The sequence below is a fragment of the Pseudophryne corroboree genome, chromosome 7, assembly GCF_028390025.1.
Source record: "Pseudophryne corroboree isolate aPseCor3 chromosome 7, aPseCor3.hap2, whole genome shotgun sequence".
In the NCBI taxonomy this organism is placed as follows: Eukaryota; Metazoa; Chordata; class Amphibia; order Anura; family Myobatrachidae; genus Pseudophryne; species Pseudophryne corroboree.
Genome location: NC_086450.1, coordinates 143,153 through 158,021, shown reverse-complemented (window position 1 = coordinate 158,021; position 14,869 = coordinate 143,153). Strand labels below are relative to the sequence as shown.

Here is a 14,869-nt window from a genome sequence, read left to right as displayed (position 1 = left end):
AGAGAAAATGGCACTGAGCAGTGTGCTGGCTGCCTGAGGAAGAAGCTCTGCTCTTTTTACCTCAGAAACTTTTCATAATATTTATACTGGCGGCGTAGGGCTGTGCCTGGGCATCTTATGCCCCCTTTTTGCCAGTTGATAGAGGTGTTTTTGCTGGCCAGGGCGCCCCCCCCCCTCACACGCCCTGCACCCTGCAGTGCCTGTGTGTGTGGGCAGCAATGGGGCGCTGCGCCCCCGCCAGCCACGCTGTACCTCAGCCGTTACTTACTTGATAGAAGATCTGTCTTCTTCTACTCACCTGTCTTCTGACTTCTGGCTCTGTGAGGGGGGCGACAGCGTGCTGTGGGAGTGAGCATCTAGACACGGCTAGCGTTCAGTTCCCTTCAGGAGCTAATGGTGTCCTGTCAGACAGAAGCAGAGTCATGAAACGCTTTAGGAAGTTGGTTCCTACTTCTGCCCCCTCAGTCCCACGAAGCAGGGAGTCTGTAGCCAGCAGTTCTCCCTGAAAATAAAAAACCTAACATAAGTCTTTTCAGAGAAACTCAGTAGAGCTCCTCAGTGTGCATCCAGTCTGCCTGGGCACATTTCTAAAACTGAGGTCTGGAGGAGGGGCATAGAGGGAGGAGCCAGTTCACACCCAATTAAAAGTCTTAAGAGTGCCCATGGCTCCTGCGGAACAGTCTATACCCCATGGTCATGAAGTGGACCCCAGCATCCTCTAGGACGTATGAGAAACATACACTACATACATACATACATACACACATATATATATATATATATATATATATATATATATATACAGGATGAGTATCCCTTATCCAAAATGCTTGGGACCAGAGGTATTTTGGATATCGGATTTTTCCGTATTTTGGAATAATTGCATACCATAATGAGATATTATGGTGATGGGACCTAAATCTAAGCACAGAATGCATTTATGTTTCATATACACCTTATACACACAGCCTGAAGGTAATTTTAGCCAATATTTTTTATAACTTTGTGCATTAAACAAAGTGTGTCTACATTCACACAATTCATTTATGTTTCAAATACACCTTATATACACAGCCTGAAGGTCATTTAATACAATATTATTAATAACTTTGTGTATTAAACAAAGTTTGTGTACATTGAGCCATCAGAAAACAAAAGTTTCACTATCTCACTCTCGCTCAAAAAAGTCTGTATTTCGGAATATTCCGTATTTCGGATATGGGATACTCAACCTGTATATATATATATATATATATATAAACAGCAGGAAATAACGAGGCGGCACTCGGAGTCTTGAAAAGCAGCAATAGTGTAATCGTGCAAATCAACGTTTCGGGGTTACCCCCTTCATCAGGATTGGTGCAATGTGACAAACAATGTGTTTAAATACCACTTACCCTCACCCTGGAACATCCCCTCTGGCCGGTGCCGCTGGCCGCGCCGTCCCGGTCTTCCGACTGACGTCATCCGCATCTCACCGGAAGTGACGCGGCGGCGCCGGGAGGCGCGTCCATGGCAACCAGCCTAACAAATACATTACTGTCAGTGAATCAATGCCGTGAATAACATTAGCTCAGACACGGCTGTGCAAAAAACATCTTTCTCAGCTGCCATACATTACTTAGTGCATTAATGATTTCGTGGATAACTCCTTTAACAGTGCTTCACCTAATTCGGTGTTTCCCATAAAATACAAACATTAGCCGTAAAATATCATTGTGCAGCATTAGTCCCCTGTACAGTGTCAAAGCGACCTCACTCCTAAGTCTACCTGTGTCCATCTTTTTCTAAAACACGGGATAAATATACAGTAAAAACAGGTAACAGTAAATTATCAATAAAAAGTGAAACATGAAAAAAGGATAATAACATTGACACTGATCCTCACCTCCCTGACCTTTATGTTTATACCTATTTACGATTTTGGCCGCATTAACCCCCTGTGCATACTGGGGGGATATGCTGCCAGTCTCGCCCATCCAGACCTGTCACTACGGTTCTGTTGCATTATGTTTTAGTCAAGCCTGATCATGTCTGGACTAATCTCCATTTGTATCACTGGCTAACCATATATTTAAATAAAATTAATCAAGCCGAGATTATCATTTAGGCCTGCAGGTCTGAGGGTATTTAACCTGTGAATCCACATTGATTCTAACTGTAGGAGTTTTCTTCCCCTGTCCCCTCCTCTCAAAGACTCTGGTACATGGTCAATGATTCTGTGTTTGAAAGTTGCCATAGTGTGCCTATATTCAAGAAAATGTTTGGCAACCGGTTGATCCCCTTTGCCTGAAGCCAGGGCATTTCTTATGGCTAACCTATGCTGTGCCATCCTTATTTTAAACTGGCACTCGGTTTTTCCGATGTAATATCTGCCACAAGGGCAAATAATCGCGTAAACCACAAATCTGGTGGTGCACGTCAGGGGCCATCTGATGGTGAACTTCTTGCCTGAGCATGGGTGCACAATGTTATCCCCCACCGACATGTGGGAGCACGTTGTGCATCCCGTGCACTTGAAGCACCCATTTTTGCGTTTCAGAAAATGCTCCGGTGTTACCTTGAACTTGGCCATATCGGTTTTCACCACCATATCTTTGATGTTTCGGCCCCTGACATAACTGGGCATGATCCGTTGTTGGCGGAACATCGGTAATTCCGGATCAGTGGCTATCAAGGGCCATAGTTTCTTTATTTCCTTGCGGACCTGATCACTATGGACATCAAATTCACATGCCCAGGGAATTACACCCCCTAGTTTTTTATCTTTTTTGGTTTTCAGGCATTCCTCCCTATTCATTTTTACTGCTTTCCCTCTGGCTTGTGTCAGTAAATGTCGGGGGTAGCCTCTAGCTCTCAGCCTAAGCTCCATCTCGTCAAATTGCCTATCCCTCTGTTGTGTGCAGCTGTTACTTTTGCACACTCTCAAAAATTGAGAGTAAGGCACACTTCTCACCGTAGAGGCTGGATGACAACTGTCATACCTCAGGATGGTGTTCCTATCAGTTGGTTTCTTGAACAGACACGTCACCAGCTGGCCTTCTTCGATTTTAATCTTAAGGTCTAAGAAGCAGATTTCACTGCTGCTACTGCTCATGGTTAACTTCACTGGACTGTCTGTGTTGTTATGTTCCAAGACAATATTTTCTAAGTCACCCACCTCCCCATGCCACATCAGGAGCAGGTCGTCTATATATCTATAATAAAGAAATAGACGACTGGAAATTCTGTTGTCAATGAAAAAGAGGTTACGCTCTACTTCCCACATGAACGCATTCGCGAACGAGGGTGCCACGGAAGATCCCATGGCACACCCCGTTAGCTGCCTGTAAAATTGCCCATCAAAGCTAAAGAAGTTATGAGTTAAAGTGAAATTCAATAATGCTATAAAGAAATCTATATCTGGGCCCACATATTCAGTGTTGCCCGTGATTAATTGTCTGACTGTCTGTAATCCCTGTCCATGGGGAATGCAGGTATATAGACTCGTTACGTCAATGGTAGCTAAAGTAATGTCTGTCGGAACTTGCTCAAAAGTTAAGAACTTCTGTAGCAACGTGTTTGAGTCTTTGAGATGGGTGAATGTACCTTGTATACAGGGTTGCAAATAGCTATCCAAGAAGATAGCAATTGGTTCGCACAGAGACCCCCGGGCAGATATAATTGGTCTACCCGGTGGTCTCTGTGCGTCCTTGTGGATTTTAGGAATGATGTAGAATAAAGGCGACACTGGGTGTTCTGTCATCAATTTCTGAAACACCTCGCCTGAAATAATTTAATTTTTAATTTTCAATCTGTCAGAAACTCCACTCTCTCCCGCAGAAACAAAAGTCCTTAGCAGAGGGCTATCTTTTGTACCGACGAACTATGGAGATGAGTTCAAATGGAAAGTGAACACCTTCAAGCTGCACCGCACTTTAAAATTAAAAGAACACTTTAGCAAACAACCACCGCCTAAACAGAAAGCACCTTTACCCCCCAGGATCCAGAAATTAGGCCCCAAGTCCCGTTTTGATCCGATCTCCCATAATGCCTCACTCAGGACATTCCATAGAATGTTGGAAGCCACGGGCAATAGGGAGCAACCCTCAAGACACCACAATTTACAGCAAGAAGAAAGAGAAGCACTTCAAGGGTTAAGTAAGAGGAAAGACATTGTGATCCGCAATGCGGACAAGGGGGGAGCCATAGTGATCCAGGAGGTGGCGGACTACAAGGCTGAATGTCAGAGGCTTCTTGGTGATCAACAGACGTATGAAAAGCTATCGCATGACCCTTCAGCTAATTATGTAACTGAACTAAAGAGCATCTTGCAGCATGCAAGGGATGAGGAAATTATTTCAGGCGAGGTGTTTCAGAAATTGATGACAGAACACCCAGTGTCGCCTTTATTCTACATCATTCCTAAAATCCACAAGGACGCACAGAGACCACCGGGTAGACCAATTATATCTGCCCGGGGGTCTCTGTGCGAACCAATTGCTATCTTCTTGGATAGCTATTTGCAACCCTGTATACAAGGTACATTCACCCATCTCAAAGACTCAAACACGTTGCTACAGAAGTTCTTAACTTTTGAGCAAGTTCCGACAGACATTACTTTAGCTACCATTGACGTAACGAGTCTATATACCTGCATTCCCCATGGACAGGGATTACAGGCAGTCAGACAATTAATCACGGGCAACACTGAATATGTGGGCCCAGATATAGATTTCTTTATAGCATTATTGAATTTCACTTTAACTCATAACTTCTTTAGCTTTGATGGGCAATTTTACAGGCAGCTAACGGGGTGTGCCATGGGATCTTCCGTGGCACCCTCGTTCGCGAATGCGTTCATGTGGGAAGTAGAGCGTAACCTCTTTTTCATTGACAACAGAATTTCCAGTCGTCTATTTCTTTATTATAGATATATAGACGACCTGCTCCTGATGTGGCATGGGGAGGTGGGTGACTTAGAAAATATTGTCTTGGAACATAACAACACAGACAGTCCAGTGAAGTTAACCATGAGCAGTAGCAGCAGTGAAATCTGCTTCTTAGACCTTAAGATTAAAATCGAAGAAGGCCAGCTGGTGACGTGTCTGTTCAAGAAACCAACTGATAGGAACACCATCCTGAGGTATGACAGTTGTCATCCAGCCTCTACGGTGAGAAGTGTGCCTTACTCTCAATTTTTGAGAGTGTGCAAAAGTAACAGCTGCACACAACAGAGGGATAGGCAACTTGACGAGATGGAGCTTAGGCTGAGAGCTAGAGGCTACCCCCGACATTTACTGACACAAGCCAGAGGGAAAGCAGTAAAAATGAATAGGGAGGAATGCCTGAAAACCAAAAAAGATAAAAAACTGGGGGGTGTAATTCCCTGGGCATGTGAATTTGATGTCCATAGTGATCAGGTCCGCAAGGAAATAAAGAAACTATGGCCCTTGATAGCCACTGATCCGGAATTACCGATGTTCCGCCAACAACGGATCATGCCCAGTTATGTCAGGGGCCGAAACATCAAAGATATGGTGGTGAAAACCGATATGGCCAAGTTCAAGGTAACACCGGAGCATTTTCTGAAACGCAAAAATGGGTGCTTCAAGTGCACGGGATGCACAACGTGCTCCCACATGTCGGTGGGGGATAACATTGTGCACCCATGCTCAGGCAAGAAGTTCACCATCAGATGGCCCCTGACGTGCACCACCAGATTTGTGGTTTACGCGATTATTTGCCCTTGTGGCAGATATTACATCGGAAAAACCGAGTGCCAGTTTAAAATAAGGATGGCACAGCATAGGTTAGCCATAAGAAATGCCCTGGCTTCAGGCAAAGGGGATCAACCGGTTGCCAAACATTTTCTTGAATATAGGCACACTATGGCAACTTTCAAACACAGAATCATTGACCATGTACCAGAGTCTTTGAGAGGAGGGGACAGGGGAAGAAAACTCCTACAGTTAGAATCAATGTGGATTCACAGGTTAAATACCCTCAGACCTGCAGGCCTAAATGATAATCTCGGCTTGATTAATTTTATTTAAATATATGGTTAGCCAGTGATACAAATGGAGATTAGTCCAGACATGATCAGGCTTGACTAAAACATAATGCAACAGAACCGTAGTGACAGGTCTGGATGGGCGAGACTGGCAGCATATCCCCCCAGTATGCACAGGGGGTTAATGCGGCCAAAATCGTAAATAGGTATAAACATAAAGGTCAGGGAGGTGAGGATCAGTGTCAATGTTATTATCCTTTTTTCATGTTTCACTTTTTATTGATAATTTACTGTTACCTGTTTTTACTGTATATTTATCCCGTGTTTTAGAAAAAGATGGACACAGGTAGACTTAGGAGTGAGGTCGCTTTGACACTGTACAGGGGACTAATGCTGCACAATGATATTTTACGGCTAATGTTTGTATTTTATGGGAAACACCGAATTAGGTGAAGCACTGTTAAAGGAGTTATCCACGAAATCATTAATGCACTAAGTAATGTATGGCAGCTGAGAAAGATGTTTTTTGCACAGCCGTGTCTGAGCTAATGTTATTCACGGCATTGATTCACTGACAGTAATGTATTTGTTAGGCTGGTTGCCATGGACGCGCCTCCCGGCGCCGCCGCGTCACTTCCGGTGAGATGCGGATGACGTCAGTCGGAAGACCGGGACGGCGCAGCCAGCGGCACCGGCCAGAGGGGATGTTCCAGGGTGAGGGTAAGTGGTATTTAAACACATTGTTTGTCACATTGCACCAATCCTGATGAAGGGGGTAACCCCGAAACGTTGATTTGCACGATTACACTATTGCTGCTTTTCAAGACTCCGAGTGCCGCCTCGTTATTTCCTGCTGTTTGTATACCAGGGGTGGTACCCCGGGAGGAGGGCACCTGAGCAAGCCAGTCCCATAACAGGGACAGAGCCGAGTGCCGGAACGGAATTGGTATATATATATATATATATATATATATATATATATATATGAAAAATGTTAAAAGAAAAAAGTTTCCCAAAGGAGCTAGCACTAGTGCTCTGGTATATAACAGTATAAATTGTACCCTTATTTGTTATTCTTAAAAAATATTATTTTTTTTTTTAAATACAATACATAAAATTGTTTAAATCTTCAGATTACATTCAATAATACTTTATACATGAGATGATTGAGAACAATGTTTCATTCTAATCATATCACATTATGACAGTGACTCTTCATTTGAAGAACGCAATTGTTGTCTCAAAAACCCAACACATTTCGTCCAGCGGACTTCATCAGGGGCTTTATAATCAAGAGACTTCAATACAGATAATCAGCACAATAAATCTTCGATAAGTAGACACATTATCAGAACGATATCAGATAAAATTCACCTCATGGATTATCACTTCGCTTATTCAAAAGCTCATAAGACAATTAATTCCCAGGATTGGGCAAACATGTTTTTACAAAGAGCCAGTACAAATGACTGTCGCAATGCCTCTCTGTAGTTCACACTGTTCCAATCAGCTGGTAACAAATAAGGATACAATTTATACTGTTATATACCAGAGCACTAGTGCTAGCTCCTTTGGGAAACTTTTTTCTTTTATCTTTGCACTGTACCCCACCTAACAGGGGGTAAATCCCGAGGTTGTAGCTCATTCACATAGCGCGTTAATAGGGTCTAAACCCGATATTGTCCATATATATATATATATATATATATATATATATATATGTGTGGTGTGTGTATAGTACATACACACACACACACACACACATAAATAAGGGTGTGCGGACTAATCCCCCTGTATTGGTATTCATACAGCATTATGTGACAGAGATAGCATGAAATGGGCTCATTATCATGCATTGTTAGATTATTGAGGCCCCCTGAAGAACGAACTAATACAAATTAATTTGCAATGTAGTTTTCACCACTGTGCTAAATACCAAGACGCCATTAGGGCTGCCCATATGACAGGGGGACAGAGGTTTTGTGCTACCTCCCTGATCGCCATCTATGTAAAGGGAAGCCCCTTAGGCTCATACTGCAATAAGCCCTGAGGCCTGGCCTGGGGTGTGGATGTCACACAGTCGCAGGGGGAGATGGTGGCTTGTGATACTGTGGCTGGCTGATGCTTCACATGTAAGAAACGGACTGGGACGGTCATAGGGACTGGAGAGCATCAGTGTCTATAGTAAGAATATAACAATTAGATTGTAATGTGTGGACCTTCTGCCTCTGTGAGGTGTGAGTGCCCTGGAGCATGTGTAGGATGCACACAGGCTTGTAAACACAAAAGTAATAACCAGGCACTCAGGGGAAAATAGGTCAAAAGTCATCTTTCAATATGTGTAACACCATATGTTTATATAAGTATCAGATTTATGTTCAGCACCGTAAAAACAGCAGCCACGCAATCCTTGTGCAAATCTGGGCATGCTATGTTGTCAGCATCACATAGGGAATAATGCATGATGTTTTCTATTGAAAGTCAGTTGTTCTGTAATATAAATTTGTCCAAAGATAATTACACAATGTTGTATCATACAGGGTGTATACAACATATGATTGAAAAAAATTCCAGTGTCTTTACACAAAGTGCCTGGAAAAAAACATGTAGATAGCTACAAACTATAATGCAGCATACAATGTGACAAGTGGAAGGGTGTGGCCCAACGCGTTTCATCACCGATCACATGACTTCAGGGGAGAGGGTGTAGATTTATGCTACTTGGGGACCACAGCAGGTAATACCCTTTCTATACTCATACTGCGCCCAGGCTTGTTGCTACTGAGTGTATCTATAGCTACAAAAGTAGTGCGACTTAGTGAATTCTGTATAATCGGAAATTGATTAAATATATATATAAATAAATGAGAGAGAGAGAGAGAGAGACAGAGAGAGAGAGAGAGAGAGAGAGTGAGAGTATTTTTTTTAAACTCTTCCCCTAAGAAATAAATGGGACAGTGATTAGACAATTGGCATGCCTGGTCCTCCAGTAACATTTAAGTTTTGGAGCTACACCCAAAATGTATGGTAAGCCCATATGAAGGGAATTAAGTTTAGGGCCCTACAGTCTGCACTTTATGGTGAAATATACAGCTCTAAACCTCACAGTAAATCAGTCTCTTCCTCCTATATGACCGCCATTACCATCAGCAGGACTACTTAATATAAATCACAATGCACAGTCCTCTGTCCTCTTCTGTGTGGGAGGGCTGCCCCCAGTGATACCTCTACAGTCCTCTGTCCTCTTCTGTGTGGGAGGGCTGCCCCCAGTGATACCTCTACAGTCCTTTCTCCTCTTCTGTGTGGGAGGGCTGCCCCCAGTGATATTGCTACAGTCCTTTCTCCTCTTCTGTGTGGGAGAGCTGCCCCCAGTGATACCGTTACAGTCCTTTCTCCTCTTCTGTGTGGGAGAGCTGCCCCCAGTGATACCTCTACAGTCCTTTCTCCTCTTCTGTCTGGGAGAGCTGCCCCCAGTGATACCGTTACAGTCCTTTGTCCTCTTCTGTGCTGGAGGGCTGCCCCCAGTGATACAGTTACAGTCCTTTATCCTCTTCTGTGTGGGAGGGCTGCCCCCAGTGATACAGTTACAGTCCTTTATCCTCTTCTGTGTGGGAGGGCTGCCCCCAGTGATACCGTTACAGTCCTTTCTCCTCTTTTGTGTGGGAGGGCTGCCCCCAGTGATACTGTTACAGTCCTTTCTCCTCTTCTGTGTGGGAGGGCTGCCCCCAGTGATACCGCTACAGTCCTTTATCCTCTTCTGTGTGGGAGGGCTGCCCGCAGTGATACCGTTACAGTCCTTTCTCCTCTTCTGTGTGGGAAGGCTGCCCCCAGTGATACAGTTACAGTCCTTTATCCTCTTCTGTGTGGGAGGCTGCCCCCAGTGATACCGTTACAGTCCTTTGTCCTCTTCTGTGTGGGAGGGCTGCCCCCAGTGATACAGTTACAGTCCTTTATCCTCTTCTGTGTGGGAGAGCTGCCCCCAGTGATACAGTTACAGTCCTTTCTCCTCTTCTGTGTGGGAGAGCTGCCCCCAGTGATACCGTTACAGTCCTTTGTCCTCTTCTGTGTGGGAGGGCTGCCCCCAGTGATACCGTTACAGTCCTTTATCCTCCTCTAAGTGGGAGGGCTGCCCCCAGTGATACCGTTACAGTCCTTTGTCCTCTTCTGTGTGGGAGGGCTGCCCCCAGTGATACAGTTACAGTCCTTTATCCTCTTCTGTGTGGGAGAGCTGCCCCCAGTGATACCGTTACAGTCCTTTGTCCTCTTCTGTGTGGGAGGGCTGCCCCCAGTGATACCGTTACAGTCCTTTATCCTCCTCTACGTGGGAGGGCTGCCCCCAGTGATACAGTTACAGTCCTTTATCCTCTTCTGTGTGGGAGGGCTGCCCCCAGTGATACAGTTACAGTCCTTTATCCTCTTCTGTGTGGGAGGGCTGCCCCCAGTGATACAGTTACAGTCCTTTATCCTCTTCTGTGTGGGAGGGCTGCCCCCAGTGATACAGTTACAGTCCTTTATCCTCTTCTGTGTGGGAGGGCTGCCCCCAGTGATACCGTTACAATCCTTAGTACTCTTCTAAAATAGAAAATGTCAAAGCCACATGCGCTTTGGACTTGGACTGCAGCTCAGTCCTCAAGCAGGAGCACCACTCCCATAAATACCAACAAAACAATATAGATGAGTGGTCCAAGAGCGCAAAGTCCTGTAAGAGATTTACTAAGATCTCCTTCCTTTACGTCTCCCTTCTGGTTGGCCTTTTCTCACTCTCAGACAGATAAAGACAGAAGAAATCTGATTATATCACTTTCAAGACCACTTATGTATAGCAGCAGACTTTCTTCCTAGACTCACCTAATAATAGTGAGATGCGTGCACATAAAGGATTCTTTGAGCTAAACCTTCTAAGCAATATCAACACTCAGGCTGTTGTATTCCCCCTTAGGAATTGAAACTCCCCTGAAACCAGGTAAATGTGTTCACATAAAAGTATATTTACAGCAAGCCAGGGTTACTGGTTAGATGGATTTCCCCAGTCACCCACAGGAGGTATTTACTCAAATCATCTCAACTTCAAAACTACTTTAAAAAAAAGGCAATATCCACAGAGACAGTTCCACAGGTAAAGTGCTAGCATTACAAACAACATATCCCATATAAAAAATAGGATCCAATATGGAATAAAGCATTTTTTGTAATTGAGCTGATTTGAGTGAATACCTCATATGGGTGACTGGGGAAATCCATCTAATCAGTAACCCTGGCTTGCTGTAAAAGATACCTTTATCATGTGAACTCATGTACCTGGTTTCAGATGAGTTTCCATTCCTAAGTGGGAATACAACAGCCTGAGTGTTGATATTGCTTAGACTGCTCGGCTCAAAGAAACCTTTATGTGCAAGCATCTCACTAGTATTAGGTGAGTCAAGCGGGACAGTCTGCTGCTATACATAAGCGGTCTTGAAAGTGATATAATCAGACTTTTTCTGTCTTTATCTGTCAGGGTTAGGGTTAGAGTGAGAAAAGGCCAACCAGAAGGGAGATGTAAAGGAAGGAGATCTTAGTAAATCTCTAACGGAACTTTGTGTTCTTGGAACACTCATCTATATTGTTTTTTTTGTACTCTTCTGTCTGGGAGGGCTATGCCCAGTGATATCGTCACAGTCAGAGCCGTTTATTGCGGCGGGTGCAGCATGCCGTTGCACGGGGTGCCCGCCGCAGCTCTTGATGGCTCTTGGTGCTTCCCGTCCTCCCCGTCATAACTACTCCACTCGGGGGGGGGGAGTTTTGCTTAATGATGATTTGTCGCTTCGATTCGGCTCAAAATGACAGCTCGTCCAAAATATCGCCTTGTGTGTACCCAGTTTAAACACCCAAATAATAATATTATAAGCATCACAGAGAACCAGCCACATCCTGCACAGAAGCCTTTGGGGCTGTAGTTACAGTAATGGGAAAAAACATTTGCCTACCTTCCTTGTATTTGGTTATAGTCCTAATAAGGTCTTGAGCCACATGGCGTAATGCATCTTCCAGAACTACCAAGTTATTCTCAGATATTAATTCTTTTTTCTCCAGATAACACAAAACATCCAGAAGACTCTGAAAAGATGTGAAGTATAAGAGTCATACGAGGAGACAAAACATGGACAAAATTAGCTACCAGCGTAATATGCACAATAACAAGCAAAAGGTTTACAGTAACCTCCATACATGCCAACAATCTCTCATGCTAAACTGGTGATGAAACCTCAGGAGTATATGTACTAAGCGTCAGTTTTACATTATCAATTATTTTCTGCCGTTTGCAATCTACTTATATAATAAGGGCCAGTAATAAAATGGAGTGGGGTCTCCCCTATTGTTCACCAAGCAGCACTAGGCTGAACCAGCCAGGGCTCATGACACTATAGCAGGGAGACGCTCAGCATGGGGTTCAGACCAGTGGCCCAATGCATCTCTATCAGAGTGTCCGTGACTGATCTTTATTTTGCTAAGATAAGTGGATGCTATGTGGACCGAAGAGAACCTGTTCCAAAGATATGGAAGTAATAAAAATAGGTGAACAAGGTGTGTGTGTGGGGGGGGGGTAATGATAGTTTACAACAATGTATGTTTGCCTTTTAATACTTTTTTTTTTTACTGGTGTACTATAGGTGCCAAAGGGCCCTTGATGCACAGTCATGATGACACTTGTGGTTCTCCAAATGCCATCATACCCCAAAAAGCCTTGCAGGGACCAGTAGTCCACCTGTACAGAATAAAATAAAAATTAATATTAATAACGGATTACCACCATATTTTTTTCTTTTTTGCTATAGTGCGACCAGTCCTGGCTGCTTCAGCCTAGTGCTGGTAAAAAAATAGGGGTGAGCCATGAAGTTTTCCCCACCATACAAGAAATTTTGACTATTTGCGCTATAAACTTCTCAGGTGCATAAATGACTGAACACACATTTATTTAGTACTTATATTCCTTTATATGTTTTGTATCAAAGCTCGAAGTAAATCAACAAACATTTAATACCAAATGAAACATTATCTCATATAAACACAATATGCGGCATCCAATGTTATATATTAAAATATCGTCACATGACTAAATGCTGTGCCCGCCATAGGCACAGTAAGATTGTATTACAAACAATAGAAAAGGTATAGAAAATATAAGTCTTTAAATGTATCACTGTTTAGTTGGTATTGGATATTATGTTTCTCAATTGTATTCCAATACAACTATGCAATAAACATAACTTGTAGCAGTGAGTTGGCATTGGGGGTAATTCTGAGTTGATCGCTGCAGGAACTTTGTTAGCAGTTGGGCAAAACCATGTGCACTGCAGGGGAGGTAGATGTAACATGTGCAGAGAGAGTTCGATTTGATAATATTACGAGAGAAATAAAATGAGAAAGGTTTAAAAAAAAAGGATCAAGCTTCTATCCAGACAGACATGGACCAAGCATGATCTTATATTTTTACAAAAAAACTTAAGATGAATTCCAAGAATTGTGTGGGGAAAAATCCAAGTGGTCTAATTTAACTAAACAAGAACAAATTGCAATGCAACAACTTGAAAAAGACCACTCACTGGTAATTAGGAGCGCCGATAAAGGCGGCGGACTAGTCCTGCTACATAGAGCCAAATATATAAATGAGGCATACAGACAATTGGGAGATGTAACTTTTTATTGCAAATTAGTTTCTCTAGGGCAGGCATTCCCAACCACGGTCCTCAAGGCACACCAACAGTGCAGGTTTTACTGATATCCAGGCTGCAGCAGATGGTTAAATTAAAATAACTGAGCTACTAATTATGTCACGTGTGCTGAAGCCTGGATATCACTAAAACCTGCACCGTTGGTGTGCCTTGAGGACCGAGGTTGGGAATGCCTGCTCTAGGGAATATGTGAGTCTATTGGAAGGAGCCGTACAACAGGACACTATTTCCAAAGATGAGTTTTCTTTTTTGTTTATTAAATTCCCCATCACACCTATATTTTAGCACATCCCAAAAATACAGAAACCACTTACTGCACCCCCTGGGAGACCTATAATTTCTGGAATTGGGGCCCCTCACTTCGAACCTTTCACAATTTATAGATTATTTTTTACAGAAACATGTGGTCAAGTTGAGATCCTATATCCGTGATACAATGCACTTGTTAAATATGTTAAAGACTGTAGAATGGAAGGCGAACTATGAGTTTCTTTCATTAGATGTAGAAGCATTATATACACATATTCCGCACAAACTGGGAGTGGATTCAATTGCTAAGTTTTTATCAATGGATGTAGAGATCTCAAATGACCTCAAGAAATGTATATTGGACTCCATCCCGTTCGTTTTGACACATAATTATTTTTTGTTTGATCACACGTTTTTTCTTCAAACGGTAGGCACGGCCATGGGTCCCAGGTTCACACCAAGCTTTGCCAATCTTTATATGGGTCAATTTGAGGATGAATTTATTTGTAATGGACCTTTTGGCGCAAACCTGGTGTACTATGGCCGATATATTGATGATTTGATTATTATTTGGGATGGGGATTAACTTTCAGCACATGAGTTTGTAACGCATTTGAACACTAATAATTTTGATCTTAAATTCACACATTGTTTTGATCACTTTTCGGTTAATTTTTTGGATTTAACGGTCTCCTCAGATGGTACCAATATAACTACAGTTAATTATAAAAAAAAAATAGTAGCTACGAATAATTTTCTTCTTTACTCGGGTGGGCATTACAAACCATGGTTGAAAAATGTTCCCCAGAGTCAGTTCAATAGACTACGTAGAAATTGTTCCACTAAAGTAGCATTTGTTGAACAAGCAGATATGATGTTGAGAGATTTTGAAATTAGAGGGTATCCTATTGCCCTA

At 43.0% G+C, this 14,869-nt stretch overlaps 1 protein-coding gene across 1 annotated transcript in view; it reads right to left on the bottom strand.

The window, feature by feature from the left end:
- LOC134943292 (caspase-10-like) overlaps positions 1-14,869 on the bottom strand; it is a 224,487-nt gene that overhangs the window by 72,567 nt on the left and 137,051 nt on the right. The window contains exon 4 of the mRNA XM_063932226.1: positions 11,959-12,088. Coding sequence (XP_063788296.1) covers positions 11,959-12,088 — 130 coding nt within the window. The remainder of the gene's footprint in view (positions 1-11,958; positions 12,089-14,869) is intronic.